Source organism: Aethalodelphis obliquidens, unplaced genomic scaffold (genome assembly GCF_003676395.1).
Source record: "Aethalodelphis obliquidens isolate GAN/ISIS:26980383/991018 unplaced genomic scaffold, ASM367639v1 scaffold40, whole genome shotgun sequence".
In the NCBI taxonomy this organism is placed as follows: domain Eukaryota; kingdom Metazoa; phylum Chordata; class Mammalia; order Artiodactyla; family Delphinidae; genus Aethalodelphis; species Aethalodelphis obliquidens.
This window is the reverse complement of record NW_020837984.1, coordinates 1,403,072-1,418,543: the sequence shown is the minus strand read 5'-3', so window position 1 is coordinate 1,418,543 and position 15,472 is coordinate 1,403,072. Positions and strand designations below refer to the sequence as shown.

The window sequence follows — 15,472 nt, the reverse complement described above, 5'->3', positions numbered from 1 at the left end:
AAGATTCAAGCTCAGATAGGTCTGGTTTCAAAGCGTCTGCTTTTTTTTTCTATACCCGCGTTATCAATGAAATACCCCATGCTTGGTTTTTACATTGTGCTTAATTTGGAAAGAGTAGGCTTCCATAGTAAAATATTTTACTAATGTCCTCTTTTACAGATATATTATTGCTGATTGACAGACATCCAGGGAAAATCATCCAGTCAGTGACAGTTATGCTGTGTTTTGTTTTCTAGGGCGTATTTGGAATCTGAAGTTGCTATATCTGAGGAGTTGGTTCAGAAGTACAGTAATTCTGCTCTTGGCCATGTGAACTGCACGATAAAAGAACTCAGACGCCTCTTCTTAGTTGATGATTTAGTTGATTCTCTGAAGGTAAATTTACTTGCTTTCCATTTTTTGGCATACCCAGATTTTAATATCAGAGTTAAGAGAGTAAAATTCTATTTTCTATATCAAAGTAAATGATAAAGATGTAATGAAATCATTACTGTAAACTTGGGTTCCAAAATTCAGAATCTGATCAAATATTTAAGATGGAGGAAAGACAATTCCTTTTTAAAGAAAAATGTTATAAATTCATACTTTTAGAAATCATAAGGATTAAAAGTGAGAAGATAAAAGAGAGTTTTGGCTGTAAGAATAAAGATTATCTAGTAGAGTTATTACCAGATATGATTTCATCTGCTTGACTTTGTTTTAGAGTCTAGCACTTAATTTCTTAGCTTGTGTGTGATTCATTCATACATATAAGCTATTTCATATTCTGTATACTTTCTTGGGATCTTTATTCTGGAAAAACTTTAATATTCTGAACACTTCGACTAATCACCAGTTGGTAAACTTTGGAATTTTCTTTAGTTTTTGGATCTTGCTACATAGCAGCTGTTAGAGTCTCACCTTGCAAGTAAGCTCCCCAAAGTTCAGACTGATTTAAAGCGAGCACTAAACTCGTCACGTAATGTGAACCCCAAGCACTGGGACTTTAGTGCTTTTCCTTTATGTGGAACCTGCCGTTTGTGTTGTGTGTATTATTGCCTGTGACTTAAGACGGACTTGTTTCCAATCTAAGCCTGGGTAGAAATGTACTGTGGTAGTAATTACCATAATTTCTCTTTCCCAATAGATATGTACAAGTTTGCAATTTACTGTGCAAACCAAGGATGTCATAGCAATTGGATGATTGGGTCTTTAGATTCGGTGAAACAATTTTTGAACTGGTCAGAATAGGTTTAAATGCTCAAAATGCTTTTGACAAATATCTTAGCCTTAATAGGCCAGTAAATAGACATTATTTTCAGCTGTGTGCTTCTCTCAGTTTATTAAGGCTTGGAACGTCCGTTACTAATAATATTAATGGTAAATAATTTAGTTAACTTTTATTATTATCTCTTGTGTAGATTGCTTGCATTTAGTGACTCATTCTGTAGTAGTGCTTTGAAATAATCTGATGTCAGTCTGTAAATTAAAATATCATAGTTATGTCATTTGGGATGTTTGATTAGTTTCAAAAGGGAACAAATAATATTTGGGAGTAAATCAAATAGAACCTTGTACACATGGGTCCTAGAAGAAACCAGCTCCTATTTATTGAAGTGGTATTCACAATATATAGCTTGAGTGCTCAGGTAGAACATGTTTGAAAAATTATTGAGGGGAAGGTACTAGTGCAGTTTAAGATGAAGGGTTGTGTGGGTAGGAGTTGATTGAGAAGAAACACTGTAAATAGTGGTAACAGAGCTTCAAACAGCAAAGGGCCATCTCTGAATTTGGCAGTCAAAAATTGTTGGGGGGGCTGACTTCAAACAAAGGCATCATGAAACTTGATTGAGGAGTCACTGTTTTTATAGACTTAATAAAAACTGCAACAAAAATAAACTAAAAGTCATGTTTGCAGCGTATAGCAGTGAAGGTAGCTATGTATGTCTAATTTAACATTTTTCTTGAGAGAAGAGGCATTCTTGAAGATACCTGTTTAAAAATAAAACAAATTGATCTGGGAATGATTCATTCATTGTATTCCAGTTTTTACAAATTACAATTTAAAGTTTCCCCTTGTCTTTAATCAGTTGAAAACTTATTTGTTCTTTCAGAGTTTATTGTCATCTATACACAGTCCTCTGTGTAGACAGTTATGTAGGTGTGGAAATATTTGCAAAGGCTAAGGAAGTGAGAAAATGTTAGAGGAAGACTGATTAAATACTTTAGAAAGCCTTTAAAATCTGATTTGCACAGGTATTTGAAAATAGAATATGAGGAAATTTTATTAATAAATTACATTTATGAGATAATTTCTTTTTGCTGTTAAATCTCATTTTAAAAATTTCTTTTGAAAATTACCTTGGGTTTTTGTGTTTTTTTTTTAAACAATTGTGTTATTATGAGGAAGCTAGCATAAGTGAGAGAAACAACTTGGTATATTCTTGCCTTGAGTGATTTTGCTAATTTGAAAGTAACGGGAAATGGCACGTAACGAGATAGGTTACTTTCTGGAATGCTTTATTTTTATGAGTTTTTCTTATATTTTTAAAACATTCTTTGTTTCTTAATATTGGGTAAAAAAGAGCTGCATTAGAAGTGTAGTTTACTACTTTTTCTCCTTAAGGATTAGAAAAGAGAAAAATAAAACTTATTTTTTTATTAAGTTTAAACTGAGTTTTAAAAAACTTAGTTTTTTATTAAGTTTAAAACTTATTTTTTTAATAAGTTTTTTTTTTTTTTTTGGTGGTACGCGGGCCTCTCACTGTTGTGGCCTCTGCCGTCGTGGAACGCAGGCTCAGCGGCCATGGCTCACGGGCCTAGCTGCTCTGCGGCATGTGGGATCTTCCCGGACCGGGGCACGAACCCGTATCCCCTGCATCGGCAGGTGGACTCTCAACCACTGTGCCACCAGGGAAGCCCTATTAAGTTTTTTTGAATGGTTTTCCCGAGTAGTGTTTTTGGCAAGCCCAGAGCTCAAGGAAAGCTGCTTGGTGACTTCTCCAGATGGCAATTCATTCAGGGCTCCAAATAAATAACAGTTGTTTCAACATATTAACACTTAGAATGAACTTTGCATTTAGGTCTCAAAATCTGTTGAGGCAAAGAATAAGGTAGGATGTTAGTCTTATTCTCCCAATGCAAAACCCTCATAATATACACGAAGGGTCTTCCTAGATAAACTTTGTGGTTCTTTTTGATTCTTCATGGGGGGACTTTTAAACCTTATGTCATTGTGTGTGAGTATTATAGATTTCATTTGTTTCTTTTCACTGAATTAAGGGTACTATAGAAACACAGGATACTTGCTTAATATGTCTTAATTGGAAAAAGCTGAGAAAAAAACAACACTTGTCTCTTTTCAAAATGACTTAATAGTATTCTTTTTCTAGAGAGAGTTCCTTGAGCATTTGCCACTCTTATCCCCCATAGTTTTTGTTCGTATAGAGAGCATTTTTAAAAAGAAAATTATTTTCCCTCTAACTCTGCTACTTTTTGCCTTTTGGCTACAGCAGTTGGCAGGAGAATCATATTCTTCCTCCCTAAAGCAAGCAAAAATGGTTTTTGCAGTTCTTTTTTTTTTTCTTTCACTTTTTCAATGTAAAGGAAAAACCAATTTGCTCTGTTAAACTGATTTTATTTCCTTATATTCAGATTTTAAATTTGGAAAGTTTGCTAATAAATAGCCCCAGGCTCTCCAGTTTCCAGGTAAATTTGTGATCTTGTTAAATAACAGAGTTTTAAAAAAATTTATAGGATCCAGCTTTTGATTGGGATTACTTTTATCATATGGTTCATAGTTAGGAAAATGGAAACCACCCTGATTTCAAGAAAATGCAGTGGGAATTAGTCTCATTTATAAATCTTTTCTCATTTAGAAAATTGACATTGTATCAAGCTCTGTGGCTTTTTAAAAATAATAGCTTTTTAAAATTTGAAAGAGGTTTCTCTATAACTCACTGTCTTTGTAAGTATTTCATGCCCTCAAATTTATATAATCTACATTGCGAGATTCTGGGTCATAATCACCGCTACTTCTATTTGAAACCTTCTTCCTCAGAAGTTAAAAAATATAGAGCCACTATTCTTACCATGTGAAATTTTTCTTCTCTTTGCTTATTATCATTTTTTTGGTGCTGTGAGAGAGAGGCTATTCTATACGTTATTCTAAAGAAATAACCAAACCCCAAGGTTCATCAGGCCTGTTGGAAAAGATTTGATGTGAGGTGGTGGTTCATCATTTGTGCCTGGTCTAGATGTCTTTTTGGTGGTTGACTTGGACAAATAAAAATAAGACATGTTCTGCAGATTTCTCCTTTTAAATTCTTGTGTACAGTTGACCCTTAAACAATTTGGGGATTAGGAACACTGACCCTCCTCACAGGTGAAAATCCATGTGCAGTTTATAGTTGGCCCTCCATATCCCCGGTTCCTCCTCATCCAAGGCTCCTCTGAATTTGCGGTTCCTCTGGTATCCCTGGTTCCATATTCATGGATCCAGCCAACTGTGGATTGTGTAGTACTGTAGTATTTACTGTTGAGAAAAATATGCTGACAAGTGGACCTGTGGAGTTCAGACTCTTGTGTTCAAAGGTCAACTGTAATTGTTCCATTTGTTTTGCTTCTTTGCAGTTACCTGCAAGCTTCTAAATCCTAGAAAAGATTTCAACTGTCTATAGATTGAGCAACAATCCATTTCCCAAAAGATTAATTCTAGTCAAATATTATGGGCAAAATCACTGAAAAAATATTTCTAATTCCATTCAGTAGCATTTATTTCAAACATTAGTGTAAAATTTTACCACAGGCAAATGTGTTGATCAATCCTCAGGATTTGTTTTAAAGTGGGTTTGTTATGTTGCATGCCAGACATAAGCTAAGGGGAGGAGAATGAATGGAAAGGGAAGTAAAGGAGGAGTGTTCTCTAGGAAAATTAAGCTGTGAAAGCTGTATATGTGTCCTTTTCTTGACAAGCCTAGTGTATATCACTTTATTGTTCTCTGAGAAGTCCAGAAGAGCCTGGATAACTTTCTTTAACCTAGTGATACTCGTCAACTGTGTTTAAATAACCCATTACCACCAGAAAACTAGTATAAGACAGTTGAACAAATTTAAACCACCTAGTTAAGGTTTAATTCCATTTCTGTGATTGACCTTCTGTTAAGCTGTCTTTGAAAGGGGCTCTTGTTTTAAAACAATGGTTCTCAGCCTTGGCTGCGCACTGGAACCACTGGGGAGCTATAAGATAATACTTGGGAAGGGGAAGGGCTGGGGGTCCCATCCCCTGAAATTGTGATTTAATTTTTCTAAGGACACTGGTTGGAGAACACTGTTTTTAAAAGTTATGTCTTTAAGCTGTAAACCCTAGGCTATAGTTTTCCCCCTACGCTTACTTCTGCATCCCTTTTATTATAAAAGAAAAGCATGTGACAGTCTCCACTGGGCTCAGCTTTATTAGGGGGGTTCTGCCTTTTGAAACCTCAAATCCCAAGAAAAAGTCTAATACTTTTATGTACTAGATACTAAGACTAGGTGTTTTCGGCAGAGGTTCTTATTTTTCCGTCATATGTCTTTGGGTGATAAAGACTGGATTCTTTATGACAGTAGTTCTGTGACTAGCAGTGAAAATATATGTTAAAATTACAAGAAAATTTTTAGCTATGGTTGTCTGATCATTCGGTAACCATAATGTTCCAGAATTCAGTCTGAAATCTGAAAGTGAGCAAAAAAGGCCTGAATTCCAGAAATAGCTGACCCAAAAGAACATTAAAATCTAGCCCTCGGGCTCCTAGGCATTAATCAACATACACATTTTGACAGTTTCCTTTCTGGTTTCTTTGGCCCACAGAAAAATTAGACAGGAAATGGGCTGGGGAAAATGTGATACTAATGAATGAGGCTGAAGATGTCAAAAGTCAAATGATTTTCAGTGTTTAAAACTTCAGAAAAAGTTTGAAAATGTCAGAATTGCTAAAGTAATTTCTGAAATTCTGTTAAACGCCCTCCTCCCATTTTCCTTAAAAATGCCTCCCCACCCCACGGAGACATCATCTAATAAAAATATCTGCAGAGCTTTTCAATGAGATATGTATGTGATATGCACTTAAATTGAATTCCCTTTTCCCCTGGACAAAAGACAAACAAGACATGGCCCTTGCCCTCTTCCGCTAAGTACTTACTAGTACTTTGCCCCTCTTTCCTCCAGTCTCATTAGTGCCTAAAGAGAGACGAGCCTTTGACTTCCTCAATTAATATGCATTGGCTGCAGTGTTGCCAAGAATTTGCCATAGAAGAGTACAGAATTTGTAGGTTTAAAGTGTTTATTGACCTTTTCCCTGCCTCTTTGTAATAGCATGTACATTCATGACCATTAATAAATGATTACTCTGTAAATGGTTTTACTATATAGCAGAGCAGAGATTCTGGAGTCAGATAAACCTGAGATCACTGTCACCTCTAGTCTGGCAACTTGCTTAATCTTTCTGTGTCTTGGTTTTCTCTTCTATGGGGATAATAACAGTATTTAACTTTTGGGGTTATGATGAGATTAACTGACCTAATGTATGTTCAAAAATTTGTTAGCTGCTGTTGTTATTGACAGTTTTAGTAATTGTGCGATTGCTAGATGCTGGTTCTTAACGCCTTTCTTTTCTGATGGTGTGTTCTCTGGAAACCCTTACCCAATATTTTCGTTTTGGGCCCCTGAAGTGTTAAATTTTCTCCAAACTTAGCTGCAACATTTAAAAATTCTGTGATAGCACATAAAAATGTGAATTTCTGGTCTCTCTCTTTAAATGGGAAAATTTGGCAACATTAGCCTGGAATACTTGCTCGGCAACAGTCTGTGGAGCTGGATTTTGTGTGTGCTCCTTGAGAGGGAGGATGCACATATCTGCCTCAGTCCGTACCAAGGCTCCCTCATGTGTTTATGTCACCTGCCTGGCCCCATAGACCTTTGAAGCCGCCCTCTGTTCCTCTCTTTGTGTCTGGATAGTCTGGCTTTTAGAAAGAGTGTCCTCCAAGAGGCAAGTCTAGTGATATTTGAGCCCCTTAGATCACCTAGGTGTGAGGTCTTGGGTTTCTTTGTGGCTTTGGAGTGCAGCCTTGTCGGTGACTTAATGACCAAATTAGGACTTATTTCTAGCTTGTGTGTTAGTTTCTGAATTTTGTTATGGTAAGGGTGTCTTTATTGCTAAAGCAATTTCTTCTAAAATGTAGAAGGTCGACTCTTCCGTGTCGACTTGTGGATGGTGATGGATGAAAATAGCTCTGTTACTCTATGGTAAACTTGCTCAAGTGCAGCAGTTATATTTAGCTTTTGCAATAGGAGTCTAAAACTATGTGAGAGGGAAAAGGCTTGCTAACTGGAGTCATGCTTCAAACCGTTCTATCAGTGGTTTCATAGTGGTTGCAAAGACCCAGGGCAGCATTTAATTTTTGATTTTCAATTGATGAGTGCTAAGAAGGCTTGATATTTGCTCACTTGAACATTAAATTCAGTGTAGGGGTAAGCAGAGTGTTGCTCTTTGTAGAACTGACAGTTGCTGCAGGAATCCAAAGTGTCTTCCTAACCTGCAGTAAATATAATTACTAGAGTCTGAATACTTTAATTACCGCTCAGTACCCAGCTCATAGTAGGCATTCAATCAGATTTTGTTGAGTGAATGAACACATGGACAAAGATATGCTTTAGATAAGGGTTAGCAAACTACTGTCTGACCGGCCCATGGCCTGTTTTTGTACAGCCTGGGAGCTAGGAATAGTTTTTATGTTTTTAAAGGATAATATTTAAAGAATATGTGACAGAGATCCCTTGTGGCCCACAAAACCGAAAATGTTTATTATCTTACTGTCTTTCTTTACAGAAAAAGTTTGCTGATCCCTGCTTTAGATGATGGACGTGTGCTAACTCCTCTCTCCTCTCCTTCTTTTCATATATACTGTTATTGGTACCTAAATAGTTGTACATGGTGGCATCGTGGTGGTGTGTGTGACCTACTAAATTAAATATGGCAGAGAGATTGCCAGACACATGAAGGTTCTTAATAGGAAGCAAAGGAACTGCTCCTGCTGAATGTTTAATAAAATCTGGACTGACTTTGTGTTTATAAGTCTTCAAGAACTTCTCTGAACACGGCATTGAGTTTTTACTATATGATGTCGCCAAGAACTGGAAGAAAACTTTGAAATCCTCTTTTTCAACCATTCATGAGTAAACTAAAGTATGTAGAGGAAATAAAGGACTTCTCAAAATGAAATCACTTTTTGGAAACAAGGCCTTTCCCAAACTGCTGTATTTAATGATTAAAAAAAAAAAATCCCAGATTTTGAGACCAGATTACTAAAATAGGAGAGTTTAGTCAGTTCACTGCAGTCCCCAGTCCCCTGGAGGAGACAGTGAAATATGATATATGAGTGAAGTATTACCTCAACTTGGGCAAGTTACTACACTCTATTTTTTTAGTGTCTGCATCTCCTGTGGTAATGATAGCAGTGCCTACCTTATAAAGTTATTAGGAGGAATAAATGAGTTTGTAAAGCATTTAAAACAGTGCCTGGCACTAATATGGTAAGAACTGGATTAGTGTTTGCTAAATAAATAAAGAAGGCAGTGGCTAAAAGAATAATAACGGTCAATTTTATTAATAGGTATAAAAGTTAGAGGAGTCCTCATTCCAAGGGGTCCTCATAATGTCTGAATTATTCAGCTCATACAGATCTTGAATCACTTAACTTGTTAGTACTTTAAAATCAGTTTTAATAGCTAATTCTCATGATAGCTTTCCAGTCTTCCCATTTAGAAGCTAAGTGCTATATAGGTGGTGTACCTTTGGTATGTTTTCTGATCTCAGAGAAAACAGAATCAACTATTTGGTAGTGTAGTCCAGAGAAAAATGAATTGAGTCTATTAATTGTTTTAATTAGATTCAGAAATTCCTGAATGGAGACTGGCAACTTAGAAGTGAAATACCCATATTATTTTACCGAGTCTCCAAGGAGTATGCCTGTATTAGTTTGGCATTTAGATGGGTTGCTTTTATTTGAAGGCTTAATTAAGAAACTTTATTTGGGGACTTCCCCGGCGGTCCAGTGGTTAAGACTTTGCCTACCAATGCAAGGGGTGCGGGTGGTTCAATACCTGGGCGGTGGAGCTAAGATCCCACATGCCTCCTGGCCAAAAAAAAATATAAAACAGAAGCAATATTGTAACAAATTCAATAAAGACTTTAAAGATGGTCCACATCAAAAAAAAAATCATTAAAAAAACACTTTACTTGAATTTTGTTTTTAAGTGGCTAATGTTATTTTCTTATAGTTTGCAGTGTTGATGTGGGTATTTACCTATGTTGGTGCCTTGTTCAATGGTCTCACGCTACTGATCTTGGGTAAGTCTACAAAACCATTGGAATGAGAAATTACAAATAAGATGGGGGACTATCCCTGGCGGTCCAGTGGTTAAGACTGTGCTTCCACTGCAGGGGGTGCGGGTTCGATCCCTGGTCAGGGAACTAAGATCTCACATGCCACACAGCACAGCCAAAAAAAAAAAAAAGATGGTGTGCAAGGAGCTTAAAGACATTTTAGTGGAGAATATCCTTATATTATAGGAAAAATAGAGCATATAGGTTAGAGATTGTGATCTCTTTAAATAAATTGCTAATACTGATACTGTTTATGGAAAAGCCACTTTACTTCCTGAAGACTACTCCAACTAACAGTGATAAACCAGATCAAGGGTGGCCTTATTTGATGGTGCAGTCATAGATCTAACTAACCAAGACCAGGGATGCCTGTATTTTATAAAGTCTGCGTGATGTGATTTGAAGCCAGGAATGGTTCCTGCAGCCTCCCTTGGTTACTTCATTGCCCTGTGGTGGCTCCCCACCAGCAGGTGCATCCAGGAGCCTTGTGTCTTCCTCATTAGGAACACTTCTGACTATCTCAAGAGTGCTGCCGGTTTGATGGCTTTGTAGTGTTTGTTCCCTAAATCATACCAGTCTGTTTTAAAGGTTGTGTATTTCCTTTTTCAGCTCTGATTTCACTCTTCAGTGTTCCTGTTATTTATGAACGGCATCAGGTAATTTAACTGCAGATTTCAGAATACAGAGCACACGCTCTTATATGGAACTTAGAAATGGATCAGTGCCAGTTTCCAAAGCCTTATAAAAATGAGAAATGTGGTTTCTTAAGCCTTTAATATGTTTAATAAGATTTTTTAGCAATGGTAATTTTCTAGTAACTTCTTTCTACCTCTCTTTCAGGCGCAAATAGATCATTATCTAGGACTTGCAAATAAGAATGTTAAAGATGCTATGGCTAAGTAAGTATTTAAAATCTTTTTTTAACACTAAGGATAGGTGTACTGACTTTGACAACAGCGCAGTATTCTCATATTTAAGACATAATGAGTAGTCAATTTCAATCAGACCTAAAGTGTGACAGAGTTGCCAAAAGATTTTTTTTTCTAACATTTGGATCATTAATTTCTTATTACATATATATATATATATATATATATATATATATATATATATATACACACACATACATATAATACTTATATGTATTTAAGGCTTTATTTAAGTCTAATTTGTAAGGCCAGGGTGGCAAAATTATAGCTCATAGTTTGACAGCCTTAGGATTTTATTTCTTGTATAAGCTGAGCAATGTACAAGTAATTCTTGAATTAATTAGTTAAGAAGCAGAAAACAAAATATTAAAATTCCAAAATATTTACACTAACCTTTTCCCCCTCCTTTTCATTTGTAGAATCCAAGCAAAAATCCCTGGATTGAAGCGCAAAGCGGAATGAAAAAACCTGAAATAATTAACAGTAGGAGTTTAAAGGGGATATTCATTTGATTCCATGGGCGGGGGGAGGGGTCAGGGAAGAATGAAGCCTTGACATTGCAGTGCAGTTTCACAGATCTTTATTTTAGCAACACAGTATCTGAGGAAAAATGACCTGTCTTGACTGCCCTGTGTTCATCATCTTAAGTGTTGTAAGCTGCTATGTATGGATTTAAACAGTAATCATATTTGTTTTTCCTGTATGAGGCACTGGTGAATATAAAAGATCTGAGGAAGCTGTATATTATTATACTTTGTTGCAGGTAGTCTTGCTGTATTTGGGGAATTGCAGAGAAAGTGGAGCTGAAAAAATAACCCTTTTCACAGTTTGTGCACTGTGTATGGTCTGTGTAGATTGATGCAGATTTGCTGAAATGAAATGTTTAGACGAGATCATACCACCAAAGCAGGAGTGAAAAGGCTCGCCTCGCTGGTATGTTCTAGGTGTATTGTGAATTTTACTGTTATATTAATTGCCAATATAAGTAAATATAGATTATATATCTATCTATATATAGTGTTTCACAAAGCTTAGCCCTTCTACCTTTCCAGCTGCCCCACAGTGCTTGATATTTCAGTCGTTGGTTTCATGTGTGTAGTTCCAAAGCACATAAGCTAGAAAAAGAACATATATTTCTAGGAGCACTACCATCTGTTTTCAACATGAAACGATGCCATGCCAATAGAACTCCTCAACATAAACTTCATCACACAGTCTTACTGTAGTTAATTTTGTCACAAACCCTGGACTGAAATCTAATGCTTCCAAAAGTGTTGTTTGCAAATATCAAACATTGTTATGCAAGAAATTATAAAATGACGATTTATACAATTGTGGTTTAAGCTGTACTGAACTAAATCTGTGGAATGCATTGTGAACTGTAAAAGCGAAGTATCAATAAAGCTTATAGACTTAAAATATGTTTGGTATTTTGGTTTCCTGAACGTGCTGCAGATCAAAATGGTAGACTTCACTTCCACGCGTGTGCGGTGGCTTGTACTTTCAGAAAGATTTTAAGCTCAGAGTACAGCTACATTTATTTTGAAAACCTAAAGAACAATTTATATAATCAAATTTATTTGACACATACCAAAATGTTTTTTTAAATATTTTTATACTTTGATAATTGAAAATACATGCACCAATATTTTAACCTAGAATACAGTGCAGGATTTATGAACATACGTAAAATCATACCATATAAATGTTTACAAATCAGATTTAAGAACTTTTCTTGACACACAGACACTATTGCTTTTTAAATATAGTGAACATATCCTCATTGATCAATTTATTGTTTTTCACGTGGTTATTCAATGCAGGATCCGATCAGTATGAAAGGTCAGTGGTACAATATAGGCAGACGTGGTTATCACTCAGCATCACCAGTCACATGGTTACAGAACACAGAATTAGGGCTGCATAGGGACTCTAACTGTGGGCCCAACAACCTATCAGTGGATTAATGTAAGGCATTAATAAATTGGCATATAAAAATAGCTTAATGAGTGATCTAATCCATTTAGAATGCTGAAGCACTTCTGTGGTAAATGTTAATCTATTTAATTGAAAATGCTTCGTTTCACCTTTCCTGTAAACTGACAACTGCAAATAGCCAGTGACTCAAGATGCAGAATTTTTTAGTTCACTGACTAGAAGGACGAATCGGTACATGTGCTCAGAGTCCCAGTCCCTCACTCACCAGCCTGCCTTCCTGAGCGTGCCGTCAGCCCTCGCCGTTGTCAGCGCTCGGCCAGGTGTCAAGTACGATGGACGTCGTTTAGGATGCCTTCTGGTTTTGCTGGCCAAGTCACATCCTATCATCCAGCCAACTCTGAGGAACTCTAAACTAGATGATTTTGTTTTATAATCTTGAGTTGTCAAATATTATTTGGGCTTAGGAATTTGTTCGGCAAAGAGTTTTTAAAAATCCAGACTTGACCTATGTAGTTCACGTGACACTAATCACTGGGGCCAAGTCCACCCCACGCTGGGAGTGGTAAACCCAGCACAGCCTCAGGTCACCTCAGTTATCACCATTTAGGTTTAACGAGATAAATCAGCTCACCTTCCTGGACCTACTTGAACTTTTTTTTTTTTTTCCCTTCTGTTCTGTAGTAGAGGTTTGTTTTATTTGAAGTGTTTTGGATGTTGTGGGTTTGGCACTCAATATGATGAAAACCGGTTCTACCCACCCACCCTCCGACTCCTGAATTTAAGTTTCTTTGCTGCTCAACTTCAAATAGCCACTGTTTCCCAGGCAGGTAACTGATGTCTTTCATTTAGGAAGCCTTGACCTAAATACCTGACCTGGGTGGCAGAGCAGGAGTCTGCTGAGGGTCCCGTAGCCCTCCTCAGTTTTGACGTTTTAGCACCATATGTAGAAAGGAGACAATCTGTGGGAGGGGAGACAGCAGCCCACACACCTGGAAGCTTTCAAAGGCACTTAATGGATATAAAACTCTGCAAATGAAACGTTAAAAAATTAAGTGTCTCAACTTGTTTATACATGGCTCATTTGGTTTTGAAAGCTAAATGTGGAGAACAGAGGCTATCAATATTTCTAGTTCAGTGAATCTAACTTAAGCTGTCCTGTTCAACTTCCTTAATTGTAAAAATGAACATTTTTAAAGTATATAGAAACATACTAGCAAAACATCTTTTGTAAAAGTTTTGATGCAAATCAAAAGCTACATATTGGTTAGGGTAACTGAGGCTTTAAATTTTGTTAGTGGGCTACATTGTCAGATAGGATTTCTTTGTCAGTGTAGTTAGTATGTATAGTTTTTGGTCTCAGGAACAGAGGCAAGCAGTCTTAACGTGTTAGAACTGACCTTCCTTTTTGGCCTGACGGTTTTGGAGATTCCAGGCGATGGGCGCCGTCACACCACTTCACTAGCACTTGGAGCTTGTACGGCCTGCGGTGTCGTAGGCCTTTCCCAGCAGCTGGCGGCCAGGAGGCACCTCATCACTGCCTCCGCGGTGGCTGGCGGCAGCAGCAGCAATAAAGTAAGAGGACTCTGGCACTTCCAGGCATCGCCACACGAACACACTGAAAAGGCAGACCAAACAGTCATTTTGCAGGGCTGGGCATCATGCTTTTGTCAAGTGACAAAAACCAACTTTGCCAAGTGCTCCGGAGTCAAGCCCAGGTGGTGTAGTGAACATTTTGATTTCAATTTCAAAAAAACAAACCAGGGATCTTGCCACCAATTAAAGGTCTGTTGCTTTTTTAAAAGGTCTATTGTTTTTTGTTTCGTTCGGCTCTTTCAGCAGCCTGCGTGTCCCTTCTGAACGGGAGGACTTCTGGCAGCCTGACTTCACACTATCTCTCTTGTTACTACTGAAAAGGTTTTATCAGCTCCACTCGAGTAGGAGAGCCCTTCCTGGTGCTCAGCACAGGGCCAGGGATCGTGGTAGGCTCCCATGACTGCAAAGGCCAAGGGGGCCCTGCACTGGAAAGGTGACGTCTAAGCCTTTTTTAGTAATCAAGCGTCCCCTCGTATCTCCTGGGGACGGGTTCGCTTATGTCTCCCAGTGCTCGCCTGTTCACAGTTTGGCGGATGCTGCTTTGAATGGGTGTTTGCGCCCCACAGGGAGCTGCTGTCAGTACTATCTCAAGGGCTCTAAGTGCCAGCAGCGGTTGGCACAGCAGCCTGGAGACGGGTGCTCCCAGGCAGGCCATCAGAAAGCATCTTTTGGGGCCATTTTCTACACAGTGCTTTTGGGTAGGAAGTGGGCTGAAATTCTCTTCAGGTGCCTTTTCCACAACCTCAGACCACTAAAAATAAATCTGGAATGCATGCATTTCTTCTTGATCCCCCCCGAGGAGTTCTGCCTGGGCTGAACAGAAACCAATATTCACGTTTCGATAAAGCCCTTCAACTACATTAGATGTGGAGAAGCTGAGTGACTTCGAATGACCTCATCCTGTTGCTCCACACTCCAAATAAGAAACGCCCTCTGTGGAGGGACAGGAGAAAGCTGCTTTCTTGGAAGTGCTGATGTCATCTCTGGAGCAGGCTGGTAGGGGTCCTTCCAAAAGGCACTGGAAGACCAGCCATGCCTCACAGGACAATGGGCCTGTTTCACAGTGAGCAGTGGTTAAGGTCAGTAGCAGCCCTGGCTCAGGAATCCACATAGCTGGTTGAGGCTCTCCTGCTACTAAATAGCACTGGCCCTAACGGCTTCGCCCCTTATCTGATCTCATGTGTATAAACGGGTAACACATGTCCTGCTCGTTTCTCGGGGTGACTGAGCCTCAGTATTACTATTTTTAAACCTCTCGGTTGTGGATTAATGATCCACGTTAAGAACTCTGGTGATGAATTGGAAGTTCTGAGTTAAAAGGCCTATGGATCAAGGTCATTCTAACCTCCTGATTATATGCAGTGGACGCCGTGGGCTGTCCAACAGCTCCTACTGGAATCAGTATCTTGGGCCTCTCACTACCTGCCCCTCCAGCCAGCAATGCTCAGAGTAGCTGTTGCATGCTGTTGGCTGCTCACCAATCCCAGGACAGCTCTAGTGGGGACAGAGTCCCATCAAGAATTGGGTTGGGGGCTTCCCTGGTGGCGCAGTGGTTGAGAGTCCGCCTACCGATGCTAGGGGACGTGGGTTCGTGCACCGGTCCAGGAAGAT

At 38.4% G+C, this 15,472-nt stretch overlaps 2 protein-coding genes across 5 annotated transcripts in view; one reads left to right on the top strand and one right to left on the bottom strand.

Annotated features, from left to right (window-relative positions):
* RTN4 (reticulon 4) overlaps window positions 1-11,751 on the top strand; it is a 66,555-nt gene extending 54,804 nt beyond the window's left edge. For 2 of the 4 annotated variants that reach the window (XM_027131681.1, XM_027131680.1), the window contains 5 exons: window positions 237-375; window positions 9,296-9,365; window positions 10,011-10,057; window positions 10,242-10,300; window positions 10,750-11,751. In XM_027131681.1, the coding sequence (XP_026987482.1) occupies window positions 237-375; window positions 9,296-9,365; window positions 10,011-10,057; window positions 10,242-10,300; window positions 10,750-10,792 (358 nt within the window). In that variant the 3' untranslated portion in view covers window positions 10,793-11,751. The remainder of the gene's footprint in view (window positions 1-236; window positions 376-9,295; window positions 9,366-10,010; window positions 10,058-10,241; window positions 10,301-10,749) is intronic. The other 2 variants (XM_027131683.1, XM_027131682.1) reach the window with 1 other exon arrangement.
* Window positions 11,752-11,935: 184 nt separating this feature from the next.
* EML6 (EMAP like 6) overlaps window positions 11,936-15,472 on the bottom strand; it is a 280,775-nt gene continuing 277,238 nt past the window's right edge. The window contains exon 42 of the mRNA XM_027131630.1: window positions 11,936-13,883. Coding sequence (XP_026987431.1) covers window positions 13,727-13,883 — 157 coding nt within the window. The 3' untranslated portion in view covers window positions 11,936-13,726. The remainder of the gene's footprint in view (window positions 13,884-15,472) is intronic.